At 40.0% G+C, this 25342-nt stretch overlaps 1 protein-coding gene across 2 annotated transcripts in view; it reads right to left on the reverse strand.

Moving 5' to 3' along the window:
* The window catches only part of atp9b (ATPase phospholipid transporting 9B), a 52418-nt gene that overhangs the window by 22380 nt on the left and 4696 nt on the right, over positions 1-25342 (reverse strand). For both annotated transcript variants that reach the window (XM_030063533.1, XM_030063534.1), the window contains 13 exons: positions 24631-24804; positions 21962-22112; positions 20671-20784; positions 19761-19869; positions 18925-18983; positions 17832-17883; positions 15461-15555; positions 12227-12307; positions 8359-8434; positions 5688-5764; positions 2420-2580; positions 2033-2175; positions 332-444 (listed from right to left, as the gene is read on the reverse strand). In XM_030063533.1, the coding sequence (XP_029919393.1) occupies positions 332-444; positions 2033-2175; positions 2420-2580; positions 5688-5764; positions 8359-8434; positions 12227-12307; positions 15461-15555; positions 17832-17883; positions 18925-18983; positions 19761-19869; positions 20671-20784; positions 21962-22112; positions 24631-24804 (1405 nt within the window). The remainder of the gene's footprint in view (positions 1-331; positions 445-2032; positions 2176-2419; positions 2581-5687; positions 5765-8358; positions 8435-12226; positions 12308-15460; positions 15556-17831; positions 17884-18924; positions 18984-19760; positions 19870-20670; positions 20785-21961; positions 22113-24630; positions 24805-25342) is intronic.

The raw sequence follows: 25342 nt of genomic DNA on the forward strand, positions 1-25342 counted from the left end.
GAGGTTAACTGGTGAAGAGGTTAAAAATCATCTGTAATCTCTTCAAATATCATTTTCTGTAAAGTCTGTTTAGGAAGTTGCTGCTATGAACACCCCTCTCAGACCCAGATGCATGTACACATTTCACCAGAAGTTTGGTAATACAGATGTTCATCAAAGTCTTGCTCAAGGAGCCTTGAACAGAAGTGACACAGTGGTAATGGTGAGTAACTAACCAGTGACCTCACTGCTGGAATCCAGTCTCTAACCTCCAGGCAGCCCCGCTGACCTATCCTTATCCTTATATATGTGGCCTAATCCAAATGTTGCATTAGACAATAAGGCAGCTCACCTGTGCGTATGACTGGACTATGTGGCTCTGTATCTCGTCCATGGTATCAGTCCCATAGGACACCGTCCCTAGGTGCAGCCGCTTGAAGATCATTTCGTTTTGCGTCAGAGTGCCTGCAGTTCACCAGTCGTAAAATAAATAAATAAATAATAAATAAATAATCACAAAACAAGTCATGAGGAAATGAAATGTCTGCATAGTTCTTTTGGAAGTTTTTTTTTTTAACATGATTATTTCTCTTAGCTGTATTCTTGTTAGTAAAATAAGGTACATGCCAAGCTCCAAATACCAGAAAAAAAGTGTCTTTGGCAGATAAATCAATACGGGCTGGTAATATTCTGAAACAATAACGCAGGAATCCACTTGTTATACAATCTTTGGTCTTTGTTTGCTCTGAAACTTTGCTGTACATCTGTTTACCTGAAGTGTATGCAGCTCAAATCAAAATGGCTCAGTATAACAGGTAGGATAATGTATGTGTATTAAAAAAGTGAAAATAATTCTTGTTAGGTCATTTATTTTGTCCATCAATCTTTAGGAGATGAGCCAAAAAAATTTCAGACTTTGGTTATTATTTTTGTGAATTCAAGAAACCACAACTGTTTTATTACTAATTATGTGGCACTTCACTTAATCAAATATCCTTTTTATGGCTCATTATTGGATACAAATCTCTTCAGGGACAAAAATACTTCAAAGATATCTTTATTATGAAGCTGCCATGAGCTCTCCGGCAGCGATGTGGTCATCTTAGGCCAAACACACACATACAAAATGCACAATGTTTGTCCTCAGAGAGCTGCCTAAAATGCGTCATGGGACCTGCAGGGTGATGTGGCTCCCTTCTCATTGACCTAATCTAATTACCCATATGGACTGCCTGTCCTCTCTAACTAACAGACAAGACACAACATCGCATGCACAAAGACTGAGTGTTCAGAAAAAAAAAAAAAAAAAAAAACTTTGAAAATGGGGGCAATGGCCTTGTTTAATGGATGTTGGTTGCCAGAATGTGTACTGATAGAGCGTAAAGCTGATTAGAGGGCATCTACCTTCCAATAACATTAGAGCCACAGGGTTAACCAATTCTAATGGATTGATTGTTTGTTCCTCTTTCCGTGTGCTTTAACTATCAACTTGGATGAATAGGCTCCAAAGCTAATCTATCCCTACCTAGATCAGCGGGGTAAGACAATGAAGCATGCTAGGACCACCATAGGAGTTTATCACCCTGATACAATGTCTGGCATTAGTAAATAACACTCATTTGTTATGAGAGAATCTGGCTGTGATAGTGAAATGAGCTGAGCTAAAGGAGGCCTGAGCGACTCCCGGAAACTCTGTGGGTTTTTGGAAATGTCACCTTTTGTCCTCTCCTGTTTTTTTTCTTTACCTAACACATCTCTATCATATGTAATCATTTTAGAGCAAACAGAACTATTTGTTACTCTATTAGGCTCTGAACTTCTCATTTCTTACCTCTGGTTGCTTCTGATAGGCCTACTGAGGGTCTAAGTATTTAAGCTAATTATGGTGCTGCAATTAGGTTAGTTAATTTGTGCGTAACGTAATGACATTTTTATGAGGTTTGCATTTAGCACTGATGAGCTATTGGCTCTCTGTGTCACCTTATCAAGTGATGTTTGTCCCTATGGTGTACAGGTTGTTTTTTTTTTTATTTTCCACTGTGTGCACTCCTACCCGTTTTGTCTGTCAGTAGATAGACCAGCCGTCCCAGCTCTTCTGGGATGGTGCTGGTTCGAACAACAGTGCCAGGGATGTTTTCATCTTTCATGATCATCCAGCCATAAGCAGATTTCCCCATGTCGAGGTTAACACGGAGGCTAATCATAGGGGAAAAAGGAGGTCAAAAAATTTTTTTAAGTATAGTAAATCTGAAATAAAAACTGGAGCTCAAGTATGCTTGTAGAGCTGGAAAAAAAGCAAATGACCAGGTAGATCTCAGTTATCTTCAAAGATTGTGTATCTCAACGTCTTTCCTATTTATTTTTAATCTATCCATTTTAAGGCCATATGCATTCCTTGGAAATACATTTTTGAAGAGAGTCACAAAGCACCAGAAAATACCTGATGGGGATGATGTACGAGAACAGCACGACGAATCGGAACAGGTTGCGGAACCAAGGACCCACAAACCCTTGCAGCGCTACCATGACAATAGACAGAACCACCTGGGCCAGGAACAGCGCTTTGGTGAGGCGGTTCAGCTCCAGGTCAAGAAGGCCGACCTGTGCGGTAAGAAGTCAGAACAGACCGGTCTTAGAAAGAGGTAAAAGGGCAGATAACATCGTGTACAAAACATGATGGTCACACCTGGATCAAATAACCTTCACAAATACTTTGGAAGACATATTTTATCCTATTCATGACCTTTGGCCATGTACTGAGTGTCAGAAAAGTAAGAAAATCAGGAAATTTTAAGTAAATTTTAAGTAAGCTTTAAGGAATTTTTTTTTTGCCCTTCTCTTTAAATTATAAACTGAAATAGCACCATCTGAAATGTCCTGCTCATCTCTTCCAAGCAGGTTAAAACAAATAAAAAAATTAAAATAAAATTTGACCACCATCTAATGAGTATGCGTTTTACTGCAGAAGCACCCAAGCAATTCATAAGTATACAATATTAGATAAAGACTGTAGTAAAGAGTCAATATTTAACACTTATTCCATTTCTGACAAGGATGCTGTATGAACTTATATTAGTGAGGACTCTTTGTTTCCCATCTGCCTCAAAAACCTTACAATTTGCCCCACAGGGAGGAAAAGAGACAACAAATGAAAGACATTCTTTGCTGCAGGCTTTTATCATGCAAACTGTGTATACGGCATAAATGAGTTTATTGATGGCGCTTTCTTGCGGCAAACCCCAAACTAAATTATTGCCGTGGAACTCCTTGAATGCAACAGAAGGTCAAAAGCCTCAAAAATAAAGCAAGTTCCCATATTGAGATGGCTCTCTTGGAGAAGAAAAAAAAAAGGTCAGAGTTTTCTTTTATTTTTCAAGTGTATCTCCCAGCCAATGGAGCATGTGGGAAAAAGATGTCAAATAAAGAAGCGCCCTTCCCCTTTCTGGCAGCAGTCACAGCAAAGCCCTGTACACAGAGGGCTTTCATCTAACGCACCACGCTTACAAAAACAGCAGAACATAACATCTCCGCTGCCTCTTATAAAGGAACTGGTCTGAAAAGGAGGGGAGGGGGCATACACATATAAAAAGCAGGAGAATTCCTCCACTGCCTAAGCCCCCACCAGCCTCATTCCCCAGAGGACTGGGAGAGCTGGGAGACCAGTGTGACTGATTTATCAGTTGCTGTTAAACTCCCAGTAGCAGAGTGCGCAGAAGGGAAGGGTGAAGGGAGCGGGCGGGTATCTCCCCACCCCGGTGCCTCACTACATGGTTCATGGTTGAGCTATTGAGAAAAATAGGGGGTTTGGGTGGATTAAAATGAAGAAAAATTAAGACAGAGAGCACAGTGCATGCCTGAAAAGCAAAGGATCCCCTTCTGCTTGAACAATGGCCAGTCTAAATTTTCCAAGGCTTGCCGAGGATCAGATGAAGTCATTATTCATTCAGTCAAGGGGGGAAAAAGGACTCAATTACCTCAACCTAAAGATGCTATCAATGAATAAAAGTGCATATTTTACTCCATTCATCCCCGAGCCATTAAAAGTGAAAGGAATGATTCGATCTGCCTGTGCGGCTTGTATTTTAGCATGTGTGTGAAATCTGATGTAGAATTGTTGCCCTGGGACATGAATATTCATTGAGTTAAACCCAAAAAACAAAAAGAATATCAGGATTTGAGTCAGAAAGTGGTGTAGCAGTGTATAGGGCTTGAGACACAGGCAAATCAAAGTCAGGAAAATTAACTGATACTGATTCCTGAGATCATGGTGAACATTTTTTCATTTTTTTCCCCCCACATTTTAACACCATGGAAAATACATCTGAAGAGTTCAGAGTATTGGAACTAGGATAAACTTCAAATAAACAATCTTTATTGAAGAACAGACTTGTCAAATGACATTGTTCTGTCTCTGTCCTCAGACAGAGGTCCGTCTAACAATATTGAGACAAAGAGTGAATCTGTGCCTGACGTCCTGTCAGATAGATCAAGTGCGGGCATTGTCCTGGCCGGTGTCACAACAGATTATATGAGGCCAAAACGTTCTTGCGACTTTAGCCGCACTGTATCGACTTTCTCCCCCAATCTCCAGTCTCCATATTGGCACTTCTGACATCATCTCCTTGAAATATTGAATTCCTCTCAGCTGTGGAGCTTACACAAAACACTGGCCCCCGCCGTTCGACTGCCCACATCAGCGTTCTTATTAAAAGACTCTGGTGTCAAAACTGTGCTGCCGCAGGAAGGGGCCATGTTGTGCTGTGGGGAGCTTTGGAACAACGGACATTTGTAGGTGATAACTTTGTGAGTAAATGTCAGTGCGCTACAGAGATAGTCTTGCACCGCAGCCAAAAACATTGCCACTGAGATCTCGCTGATGCCTGCCTCCATCAGCTGATCCATGTCTATCTATCCTGATGATCTTCCAGGTAAAATCTTATATTTAGAAGCAAATTTTCATTAATCTCCTCAATCTGGGGACAAAACGCTCAATGGGGATTCTGTGGGATTAACTTTCTGCTGAAAATGTCATTTAAATCCTCGGTTAGTTAATTTCCCTCTTGGTTAATTAGCAACTGGCGGCGACCTTTTGCATTGACAGGTTCAACTTTATCTAGAAAGTCAAGGTTAAAAAACCACCTCGCCATAGTGATTGATTAGTGATTAGAGGGAGGGCAAAGGCACGAAGGGAACTTTGAGCAGACGTTACTTTGTGAGGCATTTTACTATCTGCGGCTTTGGGACATCATCTCCACTTATGATGACTTATGATCACCTCATTATTAGTATTGTTAAGTTAACTCATGTTTGGGGATATAAGTGAATGACACCTTCACTTCTCATGCTTGAATAAGATGTAAAATAAAGGTGTCACTCTTTACATGGAACAAACTTTTCTTTCTTTTTTTTTTTTTAAGTAAAAGCAATGCAAATCAACTCAAGAGCCCAGAAAATAATAAATATTTAGGTAGCATTTAAGTGTTTTAATTAAGTATCTGTGTTGTTAGAAGAGGGGAAGTTATTTTCTGCATTTAATTGGTTGACTCCAGTAATGAGACATGATTTCTTTCTTGTTTTTTTCCCGCTTGGTCTTCACAAACTTGTTTAAAGCTTAAAGATTATGCTTTCATTCAAGGAATCTTTGAATAATAACTCTCACAAATCACAGAACATGCTTTCTTCCTACAGAAATACAAAACAGTATTCACCTTGTTCTTGGCATAGGACGTGTTCAGTACACTTCTGGTCTCTTTGCCTGTGTAGATCACCACCCCTATCACTGTGCCTGCCAAAGAGGGAGACAAGGAAAGTAATGCTGCTCATTAACTCCCCCACCCCCCACCTCACACACACACACACATACACATACACACACCCATCTTGGTCAAGTAAGATGAACTGCATGAGAAGAAACACAATAAGGCTGAGCTGAGGCAGTTCTCTCTCATTGCCACTCAACCCAACAGACAGGGCTTTAATACGCTTAGGCTCCAAGGGCCTTCAGCCATCCGATGGAAGCTCATAAAATCTGATCAATACGCCACCATCTTTATTTGCCGATTCATTAAGGTGGCCTTATTACAAAGGATTAATGAGTCATTAATATTAAATGAGCTTAATGGGACAGCAAGGGTACTAATAAACTTAAATACAGCCCGTGGAATCCCCAAAACTATAAAAGTGGCAAAAGAGGAAGTTGAGAATGAGTAGAAAAACTAAAGTAGGAAAGGAAGGTGGAGTAAGAGACAAAGAGAGAGAAAGAGAGAGATGAAAAGAAACAGAGAGCACAGGGGCCGGGGCAATATTTCAATAATGTATCGATATTGTGAGACTAGATACTGTTTGGGATTTAGGATAACATCATTTCATGATATGGCATATGTGTCATATCCTAGTTTTAAAGATTTCATCACAGGTAATGGATGCAATTTTCTTAAAGGCAGACTATGCAGTTTGAAATGGACGGGCACACCTCTTTGTTTACTGATGTGAAGGCGGAGGTGGAGGAAAGGTTTATGTCAAGATTAATAACCCATAGAATTAACTGCACACTTTTAAATGCCTGTTCTGAATCTAATGTTTTTTATGTTAAAAGTACACAAAAACACAAACAATGGAGCAAAATGCTGCTGTATTTTTTGTCCTCAGGCATTTTTAAGTTCTGTTCTTTTGAGGATTGAGTTGCATTCATCATTCTTTACCACATCATAACAAACTGGGGGGCCCTCCTCAACTGCATAGTCTGTCTTTAACTAATTAGACTGCTCTAATTGTTCTGTTATTAGCCTCTATCTGTTTGGTCATCACATTCACATCACTCATGAATGTTTATCAAAAATGTTGTGTGTAAATATTCAGTGAAAGCACTAACAATCACCCCCACAATATCCATATCGGGGTATTCAGTCGAAAAAAAAAAAAAGAGAGATTTTTTTTTTGTCTGCATCGCCCAGCCCTGGGCCAGTGGCTGTAGGACCTGAAGAGAAAGTCAATGAATTGTTCCCTTTTGACTTCGGACCACAGAAAAATTAAAGAAAGAATGTGACAAATGGTGTGTGGCACAGCGTGCTGAAAGGCTTTCATTTCAATATGCCAACATCTAATTCTCCTGTCACAGCTGGAACTGGGCTCACAGGAGAGTGGACCCATGGTGCTCCAGCCCATTTAAAACACCCAGAAAACCACTGTAGAGGCTATCAAGTGTCCAACAAGGAGAGGCTTGCAGGGGACAATGACATTCTCAAGCACAGATGATGTAAGGGGTCTAAGTCAGACTATGCGCGTGTGTGTGCATGTGTGTGTGTGTGTGTGTGCTGCTGGTCAAGGTCAGGCCGGGGTCAGAGAAACACCGCAAATCAATGCTGCGGCCATCGGTGGGAGGGCCACAAACACTCAACTGACACAAGCGTTTCTGTGGGGAATCGCTTCGCTGGAGCAAGGGAGGATTACCTCAACGGTACATTTCAGAGAGTTTCTCCAAAGTGCAGATAGCAGTTTCAGACCGATCCCCATTGTGGTTTAACGCTAGGGGTCCATTCAATCTACATATATACATTCAGTATTCTATTAATGTGTGTGACAACAGTACGCTGCAGCAGCAAAATGTGGCACCATCTGGAAAAACTGCCTATCTCAGGCCACATCCAGACTGATATGTTTTTGGTTATCAAACAGAATTTTAAATCTAAAACTATCTTTCTCCACATAAGCGTTTTCGCACTCTGTCAAGACATAATCTCCATCCATACTAACTCACCAAAAACACAAATCACATGACCATTTACATACACTGGGCATGCCTGTGCCAGTTTTAACAGGAAGGAGATTGTCAGGTACAGTGGATATGCTAAGCTAAAGGCTAGGCTTATGGAGAAATGCAGGAGATATAAGCAATCTATTTCCTTGGTGGTGATGTGGAATGTGAAGTGGTTAGCAAACAAAACGGAGGAGTGGGTCTGATTAGAAATCAGAGGACCTGCCACTGACTACTCTGTCTATATGTCTGTTTCTAAACATCACATGGTGTAACCCAGGGCATATGAAATTTGAGAAGATAAGAGCATTGTCATGGTTATGGGAAAGGAGTACCCACACATGAAGGATGAAATCACAAAAGGTATGTAGGCCTAGCTATAATATCTTGGCTTGCCATGCTTTTTCGATGCTTGTCAATGCTTTGTCTGGGTCATCGTATTAAACCACCTACCTACCCACCTGTCCACACTACTACACAAACATGGAGTATCCAAAAATCGATGTCTAAGTGGCTCAAAGACGCCGGACCAGTGTGGACGCTAAGCCCAAACGTAGTGAAAATGTATCAGTGTGGATGTGGCCTCAGTCTTGAAACGAGCACTGGCTGACAGTTTGTTCACTTACCAGATGCAACGACTGTGCTGGCCCAGAGTGTGTTCTCAATACTCAGGCTCTCGTGGATCTGAGGGTCTGTGTCCTCCTACAGGGAATATGAACCAGAGAGAAAAACATTTGTTTATTTTATGTAAGTTGAACTGTAAATATGATAGTGGAAATGAGTGTATCCAGAGTTTAAAATTTAGTTACTTTATTATTCAATTTAATACGGACTGCATGTATATCCCAGTACCCTAGTACCCTAGTACAAGTGTTGTGGGTGCAAAGTTGTGTGTGATTCCTTAATGAACATGCAGACATTTAAGCTCGTTCTCTTAGTGAGTGGAACAGAGCACAGGATAACAGTACAGATTCTCCCGTCCAACTCCTCAGTTTCTCATTCCCCTCTCTACTCACTCCACCCAGAAGCCGAGCTACTCAGAGCAGATTTGACCAATAAAACTGTCATTCAACATGCAATAAATCCAAGTACAATACTCACAGTAGACTATACCAACCAAACAATATGACATACAAAAATTAACTACGTTGTCAATATGAATGAACTAACATCCATGTCAATATTAACTCTTTCATTAGTTTGGCTGCATTGTTATTGACATTTCATTTAGTCAGCTCAGTATCTAATCTTTGCTCAAGCAGTGATATTTCTTATTCTAGTAGTTTTCAATATCACCCGGCTGCTAAAATACCTTCTGATCTCCACTCCCTTTGTGAAGGAAATGTAACATACAGCTGATTGCAAACAGGCTGCCTATTCAAATTATAGTGTGGGTTATGTTTCACACTTAATATTCAGGATGTGTTCCCTCTGTCAGTGTGACTCAAGTAGGTACAAACACTCCACTAACACTCTAACACTCTGCACTGCATCATAAGGGCAATGAATCATGGTCAGTGGAGCTCAACAACACACTCTCAGTTTTGTAAACTACGCTGATAGAAAACACATTGTCTTAGTGCAACCCAGTAGTGGAAATGAATAAAACAAGATATGTATTGCTTATTTACCTGTGCCTATTAACCATTATTTGCAATAGTTACAAATTTGTAAATGTGTTGATTTCAAAATAACACTGGTTGTTTAGATTAGCAGAATTTATTGTCCCTTAACAGTGTAATCTGTTGTGCAGGAGGAGCACAAACAAAAACATTCAGAGCCAAAAAAGCTGCTGGGTGCCACAGAGCAGCGGGCCAGAAATGAAAACTACCTGCTAGGAGGAAATACCTCAATGCTGTGAATTTATTTCTGCAATGAGCCAGCTTCTAATTATTTCTGCTGTGTGCAGCCCTGGAGCAGACATGAAAACAAAAGAACGAAAAGAACGAAAAAAGAACGAAAAAAAACTTGGAAGCAATGAATTTTGCTTTGAGACAGTGAAAGGCAACGAATGCGGCTGAACAATACTGTAAATTTCACCAAAAATCCATACAGGGGTTGACACTGATTTAGACTTTCACTTTCTGATTAAAAACAACTGTAGAGGTGCGTAAACTGATCGCAGCAAACTTTAACTTTTGTTAGCTGGGAGTGTCCTGACAAAAATGTAACAAATGTGAACAGTTTTTAGCAGACTTTTAGCAGGACATTTCAATTCTTTTGTAATGTTAAATTACACATCTGGAATAACATCATGACCATGGAGTGATGAGGTCAAAAGTGTGGGCATACACGAGAACAAAATGCATAGAAAATCTTATTTATTAGATCTTATTATTAGAATGCATTAATTATTGTAAAGGCATTAAAATGCTACATGGACTGTGTGTGCTTTAGTAGTTGCATGGGTAAATCATTATAAATTTTTTAATAACATATTATGCATTTTAAATGAGAAGATTTGATGAGGTTGTAATGAGTTTCATTAGCTTGGAAGTAGTTTGTCTTGAACAGCATTACATGGCATATTTCATATAGAGTTCTGCGCTATTTTTGTAATGTTTCACTTGAAGTTTGCATTTTTTTGTAACTCTTGAAGATATAATTTTGGTGAGGAGATTTCTGCCATGACTACCTTTGAAAAGTCTAAACCCAATGATATGTTTGTCAGCATCAGAAGCAACACTGCAGGTGTGCTCTACCGGCCAGGAGTCACAGTAAAATGAGACCATGGCTCAGACGACTCACAGCCTTCTTCACACCAGGGCTACTGTTAACGTTGGTGTTTCTAAAGGACCACATTTTCCATGAACGCCCTTGTTTGATGCTGCAAAGAAAATATTGTTACATGTCCCATTTGTGCTGGAAGGACAGCAATCTCTTCCAGCTTTAAAGTGATCAAGGAGATTTGCCACTACAGTTGCAACCAGCAGTTATTTTCATTATCAATTAATCTGTCAATTATTTTCCCAATTAGCTGCTTGTTCCATAAAATGCCCATAAAAGTGAAAATGGTGAAAAATGTTGAATTACTATTAACTTTCATAGTGGACTGAAGAAAGCAGAAAATATTTACAGTTGAGAAGCTGGAATCAGATAATTTGGAAATCTTCTCTTTATCAAAACTATCAAAATAGTTGGCGATTAATTTAATAGTTGGCGACTAATTGATTATTTGACAAATTGTTGCAGCTCAGTTTCCCACCAAATTCAACATGGTGGCACATGATGTGAAATGCAGGGTAGTGGGGCTTCTAGGCAACAGTGTTTTTTGTTTTTTTTTTCCAGTAATTATACAATCAATCCAGCATTACCCATATGCCACATTAAAATAATTTTCAGTAAAACTGAAATACATTTATAGTGTGGTTTATGCATCAAGTGATATTGTCAGCTTTGTATATATGTGTATATGTGAAGATTTCAAGTGAAGTGAAATAAAAAGAGCTTAACTAGCGAAGTATGCAGCTTGACCATGGCCAGGCTCTGCTTTGTGCCATTAATTTTCACAAGCACCTGACACTGTAGGGCCGACTACAGCAATACAGTACCTCTTTTATCAATACTTCCGCTTGATTTGGCATCGCGATAGAGGCTCCTTTTTAAAACAGTATATAGAGTGAGCGTAAATGAGATTTTCAGTGATAAATAAGCCCCCGGAGGGAGTCTTGTTTCACCCTCCTCCTTGCTTATCCCTCTCTCTTAAATTAAGACGAATGCTGAAAATGGCTTGAGTCAGGACTGCAGAGTCAAGGCTCCAGTTTCAGCTCAAATTGCCTGCCTGATATGATAATTATGATACCTAAGCACCCACATCCTGTCAATCCACTCAAACATGGGAAGAGGTGCATGAAAAATAAATGGCAGGTCGCAGAATGCTTGACCGCTCTGACATTGGCTTCATACTATCGTGTTCATAACTACTGAGGGTCTTGCTAAAAAGCACAGAAACAAAGCCGCCATATCCGTCTCAAGGAAAAAAAGGGGGAAAAGAAACCCTCATAAATAGGTAAGTTCATTTGCTGCGGGTCTGTGGGAACCCATTTTTTTTCCCATCCTGCTCAGACTAAAAGCACACGCTATGCAAAGGAAGGCCGCGGAGGATGAATGAGCGGAGGAAGTGCTCGCTCACTAAGCCTGGTGTGTGGCCAAGAGTGAAGACGGACCACAAAGCCTCCCTTTGTACTGGAGCTCTCCTCTCTGTGGGGGCTGCGCTAATCTGCTATTAATAAAAAAAAAAAAAAAAAATCACTGAGCAACGAGAAGGCATGGATGGAGCTGGAGCTGGAGCTGGGAGGACCTGCCTGTGATGTAAGAGGCATGCTTGCTAGAGATAACAAGAGGCCCGGATGGACACACAAGTCCTCATTGTTACCACTTGTCAACACATAACAGTGATACGCATCTTTCATGTCAATCTAATTTCTATGGAAAATCTGCACGCATTTAAAATCTTGCTTGAGGAGTCATAAACATGTCAGCGAGCTACTCTACCCTTGTGAAGTTTCCCTCGAAGCTGTGGATGTCCAGCTGAGGCTTCTGGGCGTAGACATAGGCGCTGATGGAGAAGAGATCCTGGGGAAAGGAGAAATGACAGATAAGGAGGGATAAAGTGTTCAGTATTGGCCAATAAAGGCAAAATTCAAACACAGGCGCCCTTACACAAGTCAACAATGATCAGGATGTTCCCCACAATTGGTGCCTTAGGTGTATTTTTTTTTTTTGTAAGCGTGTGAATATTGTATGTTTTTTTCTTTTCTTTTTTTGTGTGATGTGTGGTGTCTGAAGCTTGGTCAGTCACTTTTAAAAAAAATGGACTGCATTTCTAAAGCAATTTTCTATTCAATCGACCACTAAAACCGCTTTAAAATTTTGCCCTCACATTCACATGCGCTCACACACACTCATGGCCGAGGCTACCATGCAACATGCCAAGCTGCCCATCAGGAGCGGTTAGGCGTTCAATGTCAACATGCTCTCTATAGGAGCCGGGACTCGAACCAGGAACTTTCTTCTACCAGATGACTGCTCTACTTCTTGAGCCGCGCCGCCCCATGACAGGATTTTATGTCCTGTTGGTGGGCACTCCAGTTTAATTTTGTGGATGCTGGCTAAAAAAGTGAAAATGCATCATTCTCTAAAGGTTAATCAAACTTGACCCGGCTGTGTCAGAGATATTGAGCACAAAGCTGCTGGCCCTCAGGTTTATATTCAAAACGCTGGACCCTGGTGTCAAAATCTGGCATTCCCCCAAGGTTTCGTCCAAAACAGGCAGGCAGAGGCTCAGACATTGCGCGTAACGAATAAACGATTTTCAATTGTGAAGGATCCATTAATGAAACTAGCCCTGCAAGCGGTTCTTGCAGGGGGTTACAGGGGTTGAATTCTCATGCCTATTTTTTTGAGACAACACACTTTCACATTTTGTCCGGGTGCTGCTACAACCCTTGCTCTATTTACTATAGGATGCTTTCAATGTTTACTTTCTATAAATTGAGGCTCATTCTAGTGTTGCATTCATTTTAAGCCGCTTTGGATAAAGACTGTCAGCTACATGCCTCTGAGCCATCCAAACAAGTGAGATTGCAGCTATGACCTGTCAAGCATCTAAGACCAGCCTTTTTCACCATGTGGAACAAAATTGATTGTAAACATTAAATTATTCAGGCAGGCAGGCAGCCTCTGCAGCGGCCAGGCAACCCTCAGTCATGCTCAGATAGTGTTATCCTGGTGAGAACATGGGCAGAGCGGTTAAGGAGGAGCAGGGCAGATTATTTTACTCAGCCCCCAATGGAGAGTAAGGTTGCTCCAGCCTTTTACAGATGAACGCACTGAGATACAGAGGAATAATATCACCTTCAGAGACATGAACATGGCTGCTTAAGTTGGACACTGAAACTGACTAGATTTCTTTAGAGATGGAGAGCTGATAGTGAAGGAGTGGAGTAAAAATCTACTTAAGTAAAAGTAAGAGGTAACTCATTAGAAATGTACTCAAGGTAAAAGTTACTGAGTTACTTTTTCGATGTGATCTTTACCAATAAATTTCTAAAAAGGACGAGAGCACAAAGTTCAAACTAGATTATTTTAACTGCAAATTTTGGAAATTTCAAAAAAGTGCACCGCAAAATTAAAGACAGATTACTCCTCTAAATTCTGCTACCTGACCATTTACTGTGAGAGGCCACAAAATCTGTCAACTTATGAACGTCTAGTTTCTGATGCATGCAGAATTTGTACTCTGTGGTGGATGTGATTTAAAAGGTATCAAAATGCAATACTTCAGCAAAAATTCAATTGGGTAAAAGTAAAATTAGTTTTAAAAATACTCAAAAAGGTAGAAGTACACAAAAAGCAACTTAATTAGAGTAACATGAGTTAATGTAATTAGTTACTTTCACCCCTGCTAAAGCCTCGAGTTATATGCTACTTGGTTTCTTTTATATTTGACACAGTTATGATGCTCTATGTCAAAAATAAAATTTCCTGACTTTTCCATGACCTTCCATGACCAAAGGCTTTAATTTACATAACATCTATGAACTTAAAATAAAGTTTGTTTTTCTTTTACCAATATTTTAAACACACTTTAAATTCAGCTGCCTTTTAAATGTTTATTTTTCTGTTGTATTCTGCAGGGGAAGTTCACATCATGTGAACAAAACAGGAAATATGTTTGCGATTAAATGATTATGTTTGGTGAGTAACTGGTTACTTTTTTCTATTTTACTTGAGGCAGACAAAATTCCATGATATTTCATGACTTGTCCCAAGAATGTATTAAATTCCCTAACTTTTAAAAAGGAGACTTTTTAAAAATAAATCTTAAACTTTCCAGAAAGTTAAGGATGACTGGCGAGTACCCTGTATCATCCCAGACATCATGGAACATGACTCAGTGCAAGTTTTTGATACTGATAAAAGCAATAACACCAAACACTGACTTTTTGTATGGAAATCATATAAAACGACATAAGGTTATCATTATACACAGATATAACTATATCAATCCAGCACATCGCTGTATACTAGAGACAGAGAGACCTTCTAGCTTTGCATAAATCCAAATTCCTGAGTGAAAGAACTTCTGATAATGATTTTGAGTATTCAGCGTATTCAACGGTACGATCCACGAATTAGAATAAACTATAAACTTCGGCTAGTACTGTTATTTGAGCTCCTATGTCAAAAATGAAACACACTCCACTGTTCAATATAGAAATCTAACATCTGTCTAAGTTTGAAAACAATGACAGAGGAACATCAAACGAATTTACTTTGATTCCTAACATAGAAATTTTCTAATATAAATACCCAGTTTAACAAGGTACCAGCTGTTGAACTGGTCTGGTGCATCCTGAGGTGAAAGGTTGACAGCATGATGACGACATGGTTTGAATAATGACTAAAAGGAAGACAAACTTTACCATCCTCAAGCCTCTAGAAACCCAATATGGATGGTCGAGCTCAATCATCAAATGACTCGCTGAAACTTTAATTCTGTGATCACATTAACTGGCAACAAAAAAAGACATCAATTCGACTTAAATCTTAAGTGTTGAGTATCACCTCCAGTTAAAGGAAACTGCTGTCAGGTCTAGATTGTTCCTGCTGTCTGTCACTGGTGATTAGGTTTCCATTACAGCACAGAACAACCTGATGAGCAATGCCTTTAGTGATAACAGAACACTAATTCACTTGTTTCACTTGGTCGTAACTTATCCATACCCCTAGAGCTGGCAGCCGCTGCGTACAGCTGACGGCAACTTTCAGCTTCCAGTCTGTTTCTCCGTCCAGCTGATCCGTTCTGATGAAACATGCACCTGGAAAAAAAGCACAGACAGAAAAAAAGAGGTTTGTATGTCCGTTAAATGTTTTACACTGTCTGACTGCACTGAGGCTGAGGTCATGCTGTCTCTTCTAGGAGTGTAACGATTTTGTACTGCAACCGAAAAAACACGACTGTGCAGCCTTGGTTCACTGACCTGTACTGCTGTTTTTTTGTTTTTTTTCTCACCACAGTTCTGCAGTTCCTACACTTAAAGTTTGTTAAAGTAAAGTTTTGTTTTTTGATTTGCACAATGCAAAATTACCAGAAACACATTCATAATGTAGAACATTCAATGCTGTTTTTGATTCATCCTAATTTTTGGACCTAATCACTCACTTCCTGTTGTTATTACACAAACTTTCCAGAAACCTGAGTGAGGCAAAAGCCACATTCAGGTTTTTTTCTGTTGAATTGTTGATGTATGTTTAAATTAAAAAGAAATGATTTGAATTGTGAATCAGTTCAATTTGTTTCATGCAAAACTGACATACAAACCAAACTGTGGCCTGAAAACTGAAGTTGACACCAATTCATGAAAATGGTGGCCAATGTCACAGACAAATCCCTGTGCATTTAACGATTTTTTTGGCATTTCTGCTTGGTTCAACAGTTACAGCCGAGAGAGATAAGAAAAAGAGGGAAAGAGAGGGGATGACATGCAGCAAGGGCCTGGACTCGAACCCAGGCTGCTGCGGTACAGACCCAGCCCTGGCACGTGGTATGTGCTCCGCCAGTTGAGCCCTTTATCCCTGTACGTTTCTTTTGCTTCACACAGTTATTCTAATTATATAATAAATCACCTTAGATGTCTCAGAAATGACAGGGGCAGCCAGATAGGTGTTGCATTAACTGAATACAAATTGAGCAAATGTATTTTCTCTGGACTGATACGCTGATAGTCATGTGAGAAAACGATGGGCTGTCAATCTTTTTACACGTCAGGTCTACATTTTAATTTAAACCATCCAAACTTTTTTTCAGACTGCAGGGAACTCAGACATCTGTTAAACGTGTAGCAGATTATGAGCCTGGCTAAATGTCCATCCTTTTTCAACATCACCACTCCTTTATTTTTGTACCCAATTTCCTGTCAGGGATCAATAAAGTACTTCTGAATCTGACTGTATTCCAATCGCAGGCAAAACATATCGTATATGACATTCAATAGTTTCATCCTTTTCCGTCTGGGCACCCTTAAGTATACCATATCACATTCTTCAATATGCACATTACTATATGAGACATAATCAAGACATGTGCTGATCGTAAAAAACGATGTTGCTGTGATTAAATGAAGTATGCTTTTAAGTAGAGCAATGCACAGTACAGAGCTTCTGTGGCCCTTGCCGACGCCACAAGGCCCAATAAACGCTCAGCTGCCGTGACCTGTATTGATCTGAGGTAATATTACATATGAAACTGATGGATGAGAGCAACTATTTGACATAGAGGGTAAAGGCCAGCTATAAACGGTCCCTGGAGGCTTGAGTATGATGGAAAACATTACCACGAGGAGGATGATTCATGCTTTCCTTCTGCTGCAATGGCAGCTCTAGCCCTCACATAACACCACTGAGACATGTGTTTGTGAGAGTGTGTGCATGTGTGAAAGAAAAGAGTATGAGTGTATGTGTGTGTGAAAACAGTGAGATGAATGTGTATGTGTGAGGCATAAAGTCATCAACAGCACCCTGCCAAGCATATTGGCACATCAGAGATTGATGGAAATGGTGTCCTCAGAACATTTCCTCCCGATGCCCCTTAGAAAAGAGCCAGGATCTGACGCGGCTCATTGATTAATTGGAATTTACATCATAAGTCACTGGGAGACTGTGATATAAATCATATGAATCACAGGCTGCCTTGATCAGATGATGTCAAGGGGACGGGAAGTGTGTGGGGGGAAAAAAAGTCATATTTCTCACCTAACTTAGCTTGACACAGTCCGTTACTGGCCCTCAGGAGAGACAAAGCCATCGCTTGGTGTAGCATTTTGTTCATTTTCTAAATCATGCCAATCAAACTAAAGATTGCACTGCTGTGGGCCTTGTGTCAATGTATTCTGTCTACAAGTATACAAGCAGAGGGGTTGTCTCATGAGACAACTGATCTTCCTATGCTTTTCAAGGTGTTTTTTTTTTTTTTTTTTTTGTCTCTCTTAACCTCTGTTTATCCCGTGAAAGGTTTTGCTGATTGTGCATGCTCTTTTTTCCAGCACAGCCCCACTTCACATTCACACAGTTACAACAAAATATTTTCTCCGCTCACCATTTTTCTCTGTTGTTCTCAGGAAGATCATGTCCGCTGGAATCCTTTGGTTCTACAAAAGGAATAATAAAAAAAAAAGAGCACAAATGGTGGGTTGTTATTGAGCATGGTGGCTGAGGCTCTTTGAATCTTCCTGAATAATTGAACAAGGTCACTGCCTTGACCAAGAGGTGAAGGAGAACCAGTTCTGTCAAGTCTATCCAACAGTAATGGAAATTTAACGTGCCCACTTGCCAAAAGGAGCTAGATTTCACCTTGAGCTGAGCTGAAACTCAAGATCACAATTCCAACAGGTGAGGGGGATTTTCATCGTGCCAAAAGTGTATTCTCAGTATTCACAGCAAGAGCACAAGCACTCAAATAACAGTGTGCTGTGCATTTCAATTCACTTTTTGTTGTCTTTATTTCCCAGATTTTGTCCACCTTGATGCGGACTGTTAATTACCTAAAATAACACTTTTTGGTTGCCATGCAGGTAGGGAGAAGAATTGTAGCTGATGTATGCAAGTCGAGACAAAGGTAAAATGAAAATGCAATTCAGAAAACTGACAGAACTATCAAGCTATGTTTTTTTTAAAGGAAGATTCCACCCTAAAACACATTAACACTGTTTAAAAACAGGGATTGGTGACTTGCATTGTTAAATTAAATAAATTAAACACCACTGTAGCTCCCTTTTGGTTAGTTACCACACAATATGAAAAATACAATGTCAAATAACAGCATGGCACCAGAAATGCAATGTAAATAGTCAACCTAGGGTTTTTAAACAGTTTTAATGTTTAACAGCTATACAGTGGAATTTTCCTTTAAGAGAGAGATATAATACTTTTCATGTGAACTCGAACTCAAAGACAATTAAAGATGGATGAAGGGCTAGTGAGGTAGTGCTTCTTATTCTTTATTGAAAAAGATTTTGCAGTGCAGCCATTCACTTCGCTGATGAACTCTCTTGAAGATGGATGAAGGCAAGATATAGCCATTTGGACAGGATAGTTAACATTTATATTAGGAAAGTCTGGCCTGTGCCCAAAAGTGGTCCCTTCTAAATCTTGGCAAGCTAAGTCATTTACTGAAAATAATAAAGGTTCACCTTTTCAACAATGATCAGGTCTCCCACTTGTATGTCAGAGCTCTTCACCTGAATTTTACCTGTGGAGAAAAACAGATTTTGTGAGGAAAAAATGTCCACTGACCACTGTCAACTACATGTAATCCTAAATTTACTGAGCAGGCACATTCAAAATAGACTGACAACTCCTTAAGATGTGCTCTGAATTTTTAAAAGCGGTGAAATAAAATGCACTTATTGATTTCTGGTCCTTGAAAATGATGCTGACTTCAGACCACAACTGTGTTTTTCCTACTTCTCTTCTCTTCTCTTTCTCCCTCAATTTCTGAGGGTTTGATTACCTTGGCCAAGCAAATGTAATACCCCTGTGTTTGGTCTCTCTCTGGTCTGAGGCACAGGCAAAAATATTGGGACACAGGGTCACTCTCACTTATATCATCTCAAAACCCTCCAAGTCCCTGCTTCATGTAGTGTGCACACAGCAAGCACACCCAACTGTGTACATGTGCACACTCCCTCACACACACACACACACACAAAGGGTGTGAAAGTTACATCCTCCAACCACGGTCACAGATACCACACAGGGGGATTTACCACACGTTCAACAAAGGAATAGATCTTAGATCATACAGTCTTGAGAAATTGGAGAAAAAAAAATCAATGCAATTACAGCGAGAAGAGTGACCTTTGTTACAAGTGTAGATCCAGTGGAGTGTCGTCCCTTAATTGCATGGGAGATCTTGACTATACACTGAAATATCCGTTACCATAATGTCAGCAATCGGTTACAGGCAAGAGGAAGAATAGGGATAGATTTGTTTTCACCCACTCCACCTCCCCATCCCCCCGCTAACCTCGCACTGTGAGCTTGCTGTAAAGTTGAGAGTTCATCTCCTTATCCCGCTGGTAGCGCCGCACTTCGTCAACAGCCTCTCGCACCATTGTGACCGCTAACACAAAACCCTGAGTGACAAAGAAAACCACATTAAGATAATATACAGAAAAACACACCACAAAAGGACACTTTGTACGATGCAAACAAAAATTTGATTTTTTTTTTTTTTTTTTTTTTTTTTGAGAGCTAGTAGAATACAAAACAAATCACTGATCATCTAAAGGGACAGGGTGACTGCAAAATACGTTAATAAATATACTGGTGGAGAATAAAATAATTTGTAATATTCTAATTATTTATCAGCTCATTATTTATCAGTTCGTACAGACTGTCTTCTCACTGGGCTTGGGCCAATATCCAAAAATATAGAATAATTGAGATATTGTGCTCTCAAAATATTGTAATATTACATTTGGGTACTGCCTGAGCCTATTCATAGCTTCCATACAGAAATCAAAATCAAAAGTCAAAATAATGATGCACTAATCCACAAAGGATGACTTTAGAGGGCATCAGGTTACAACATCATTCACTAAAAACCTTGTCTAACTATTACAGGCTTCAATGTGTGAATGCAGATATGTCAGATTAAACCAACACTTCCCATCACAAAGTAGGCATTTTTGTTCTTGAATTCAAGACTCCCTTGTGCCCTTGCCCTCCAAACAAAACAAAGTTATCTCAAAATATTAGACTTTAACTCAATTTCCCTCAAAAACACAAAAATGTACAGTCTGACATTTAGAAATGGTAATTCAATCATATTGGGGCAAATGAGAATAGTTTCCATAATGCAAACAGCTCTAGACCCCAAATTATCCCAAACTGCTACAAATCAATTACAGAGTAACCACAAAGAGCGCATTTACCAGAGGTGCCCAGTATGTGTACAAATAGCCGATTTTCAGCGATGGCACAAATTGGGAACAGGCCACCACCAGAAAGTAGAGGTTCAGGAAGAACTTGAACTGCTGGTACAGAACCTGAGAGGGGAAAGGAGGCAAGGATTCCACAAGGTGAGTGAATATGTCAGCGAGGTGAGACAAAGACGACGACAGCTGCCAAAGAAGACAAGCGGAACGCAGCCAGCAGTCATAACAAGACAGCAAGCGGGATGGGTTACATGGTCCAAGGTGGAAAAAGATACAACTTAACTTTACATTAACTTAATGGGAACTCGGGCACTTTCTGAACTTCTGTTTCGAGTGACGTTCAGGGTACAGATTTCATGTGACTTGGTAACTTAATGTGTAGGGGGGTGGTTACAGTATTTCCTGAGCGAAGAGTGAGGCCACAAGACACTCACGGCTGCTGATCAACACAATAAAGAATGAAGCAGGAGAACAAGCCCGTTCTCTTGAGAGAACACGGCTGAATTTGACTCGATCAGATATTGTTTCAGGCTGAATTTACAAGACTGAGATCGCACATACAAAAGTGCCACCTGTGATGTGCTGAGGACCCTTCACTAACAGACTATCAAGTCATTTGTTGATGATTAAATTAAGTGACTTTTCCACTATCTAAGAGACCTTTAGTACAAAGCAACACGCTATTCACCTAAGGTCAAATTTTGACTAATGTTTGCAATAATGAGAGCCTAGCATCTAGTCACAGATTATCAGAGACAATAGGATCAATGGACGATGCTCTGTAGTTAATGAACCTCCTGACCTTTAGGGAAAAATGCGCACTGCTAAGCTCAATTTGTGTGTATTTAATAATTCAAAGTGGAGGGAGAAAAACAGAGGCGTTTGGCTCATTATCAATGTGAATATCTATGTCTCTAAGAGACAGTTGACATTTTATGGCTTGTGCGAAAAAATGTGCCTCTTAATCACAGAGCCAATTGCTTTTTAATAAGTAACTCTGATGGATCTCTAATGTCCCCTGCAGAGTAAACCTTCACCTTAATGACAGAGCAGCAGTTAGGACACTTCCAGTGCATGCTACTGTACTCTGAATACTATTAATCTGTGATAACAACACACTTCAAGTGGAGGGATGAATTGCCACTGTAGGTCATATGAAAGATAATGACAGTAGAAACATATAGAGCATTAAATATACAGTTTGAAATGTGCATTCAGTTAAAATTAGGCAGGATATTTAGCTTGACACGTGCTAAAAATCGAATCCACTCTTGGAAAGCCAGCTCACCCCAGGCACAAAAGTGAAGATGTTGTACTTCTGGTTTTTAATGGCGTTCCTGGGGTACTTCTCTTCACATTTCTCGGGGCAGCCCAGCCACACCGTCCTGGCCTTCAGCTCCTTCTTCCTCCGACACGTATGGGCCAGGCAATCGCAGCAGCTGAGAGGGGGACACGTTGGACACGAAGGGTGCAGGGTAAAAAAAAAATGAGCAGTAGCTGTTAGCCAAATGCTTTTAAATCTGCCTGCCCTATCAGGCACTTCCTGTTCTGTTCTAAAAACATGTTATCTGGTAAAATAGAGAAATATAAAAGTAGTATTCAACTTTAAAATGCCTTAAAAACTAAAGCATTAAATTTGGTTTGTGAATTATGGTAACTGCCAAGCGCTGTGGCCTCCCAATGTCTTTTTTCCATGATAGTGTCACAAGGCTTACAAAGAGGGATTAGACTGAATACATGAATGAAGGCACTCAAGTAACAAAAGACATCTTGAATTAAAATTATAATAAACTAGAGGTCACATTTTCAACAGATACAGGGATCTCTGTCTCAGTCAAACTGCGGGCTTGACCTCGGTCTGCTCATGTTTTAGAGAATCATGACCAATGAGCTGCACAGCCCGCACCGTCCCACAATACCTAGTTATTTATATCCCTGGTCTTGTCAGTGTTAATTAGAACTTCAAGGCCCCTTTTGACAAAATTTTATAAGGAAGCACTTTCCCTCTAGCACTTTAAATGATCTGAAAAGGTTAGCAGCTCTCCAGGAGGGAATTCCCATGGCAATGCTGTGGGAGTCAGACACTTGCAGAGCTGAGTGAGCCAGTTAACCTCAAGAGCCAAACATACTGTATGAAGAGCCTGTTTTGTTGGCACAAGGTGCTGCACATTTGTCTGTGTATTTATTAGTTCATCTCCCTAAAACTAATCAGCACCATTGCTGCAATACAAAGAGCATCCTTTTCTCTATGCATGTGTTATTGTTTTGTTGTTATTGTTATCATGAGATGGTTCTAACAAGAGATGAGAAGGTTAGAGAGGTATTTCAGTGAACTCTTTCAAAAAAGTATTTGACATTCTGTCAAGCTGCTAATGGCTAAGTTGAAGATTATCTAGTATATCTCCATGAAATGCAAACAGTCTAGTGTGGGGGGAAATTACAATCAGAGCAGCTTGATGTGAGCATGACCTGAACTGGCACCTGGGGGAACAAGGGGAGAGTGTCAGTGTATACCGTCATGCTGATCGCCTTGGCTTTTCCACTTTTTAAGCAAGTTGGCAAAACATAAAACAAAATAAATCAACCTTGGTAAAAAGTCTTGTTTGTATTGGCCTTGATGTTCTCGGTCTCTACGCGCCCCGAGTCCAGATTCATAAGAGCGATTATTTGCGCAAATGAATGCTATTCAAATAATATGCCATTTGAATAGGCAGGGCTTATTCAGTGTGAATTATTTGTGTTTTATAATCCGACGCTAAACACACATAAAATTACTGGAAAGCATCAAACTGGTCAGCTGTGAAAAATCCGATTTGTTCATTAGTGGGGGGAAAAAATCAATATGCAGCTTGAACTGGAAATGCACAGCTAATAACAAAATGACAATGAAAACAGAATATTCTATGGAACTCATCTTCGATTAAAAGTTGCTTTTTGGGCACTGAAATAATGTACAAACATTTGTTTACAAATGTTATTACACTTCATTGTGCAGGCATAAACAAATATTCCTTTCTCACATGCAACGGACATTTTTAGAGGGCAAAACCTGTCAAATTAATCATTAGCTGGATAAACCTCCCGATTGTGTTTGACCTGAAAATCTTTTTGGACTGATGGTGCGCATCGAGGAACTCGACCAAAAAGCACGCCCTCATCCTCTCTTTGCACTTCATGCACAACTACCGGTGCGTTTGAAATCCAAACTGATAATTGGCATACTTACTGACAGTATACACTACACACGCACACACATTTACAGATTGACAATACACAACTTTCAGCTTGCATTAAAGGTTTGAATGGAAGTGTGCTGACTCTAATCTAAAGGTATAAAATGAGGTTACTTTGCAGAGCTGTGCAGTAATTTCTAAGACTGAAAGCATTATGCAACTGTGTATTTTTCTCTGGAAACACCTGAGGTGGCAACCACACTTTGACTATATGCTGAACATTAGTTTTCCACTGAAACTGCAGATAATGCAACTGTGGAAACTGATACCACTTTCCTTTTTTGCCATCTTCTTGTGCTTTTTTAAAGGTCAAAGTTGTGGAATTTATCTATATTTTCACAACATGTATAAATGTTGTCTGTAGTCTGCCTCCAAGCAAGTTTCACTGAGGAATATGATTCCTGCTTGTGATTTGGGGGTGACAGATGATTAGCTTGAATTGTTTTTTCACTGTCTTTTCTGTCCTCCATACACTGGGAGGCACAACCTCCTGGGTTTGAATGCCGCTGGGATTGTGACTGGCTCAAGAAACAGCAACTCTCTTGAGAATTTCTGATTTTGTTCACTAGACAGTGGCTTCAGCCAAACGTTTCCCTAGGGCCAAAACAGAGCTAAAACACAGCAAAAATAAATAAACAAGCTGAGCTACATGACACATCGTGCAGGCCCGTTTTGAGAAATGACAACACAAAATCTAAGCAATAATAAAATGTCCGACACACACCTGCCACAGAGGACCTTCCACCCTCCCAGGAGGAACCAGCCGAGGCCTCTCTGCCTCTGGTTGACCCGGGCCCTGGGCAGCGTCTGGTAGTCGCTCTCATCGTTCTCAAAGCCTTCCTCTGACATCATCAAAGGCATTTCATCCAGGTTGGAGGGCTCATCTTCTAGGGAGTATCTGTGGGGACACAGTACACTGAGTTCAACAGGAAAACTGAGCTCAACAACATGGCAAACAGTTTGGAATTGTGAGAGCTGCTGCTGGCGGTTCTGATCGTTTTTTAACAACTTTTTTCCTGCCATTTATGAGGGTGAAGATACAAATTCAGATACAGATTCTTCCACTTCACAAAAGAAACTGCTTGGTGTAAAGAAAAAAAAAACAAATAAAATGATTTTCATTTTTATTATTTCAAATGTTATGTCATGGTATTTCTTTGAATTGAATTGAGATGACAGAAGCCGTGGAAAAAAAGATCTCTGTAGACAAAGTGTCTAGAGTTTTACATTCTCTGTAAAATTGTAGACACTTTTTAAGAATCTGAGGAAAAGCTTTATTTTTTCCAAGTTCATCATACCTTTAATCTACATGGACCTTGAATTGTGCATGTTTGAGATACAGGCTGAGTGGCCAAAGCCTGGCAAATCTGAACATTTCTAAGGCGTCTGACAGTCAAGAATGAAAGAATGTTCTTCATAGCACAAGATGTGGCAAA

The sequence above is a fragment of the Myripristis murdjan genome, chromosome 11, assembly GCF_902150065.1.
Source record: "Myripristis murdjan chromosome 11, fMyrMur1.1, whole genome shotgun sequence".
Classification (NCBI taxonomy): domain Eukaryota; kingdom Metazoa; phylum Chordata; class Actinopteri; order Holocentriformes; family Holocentridae; genus Myripristis; species Myripristis murdjan.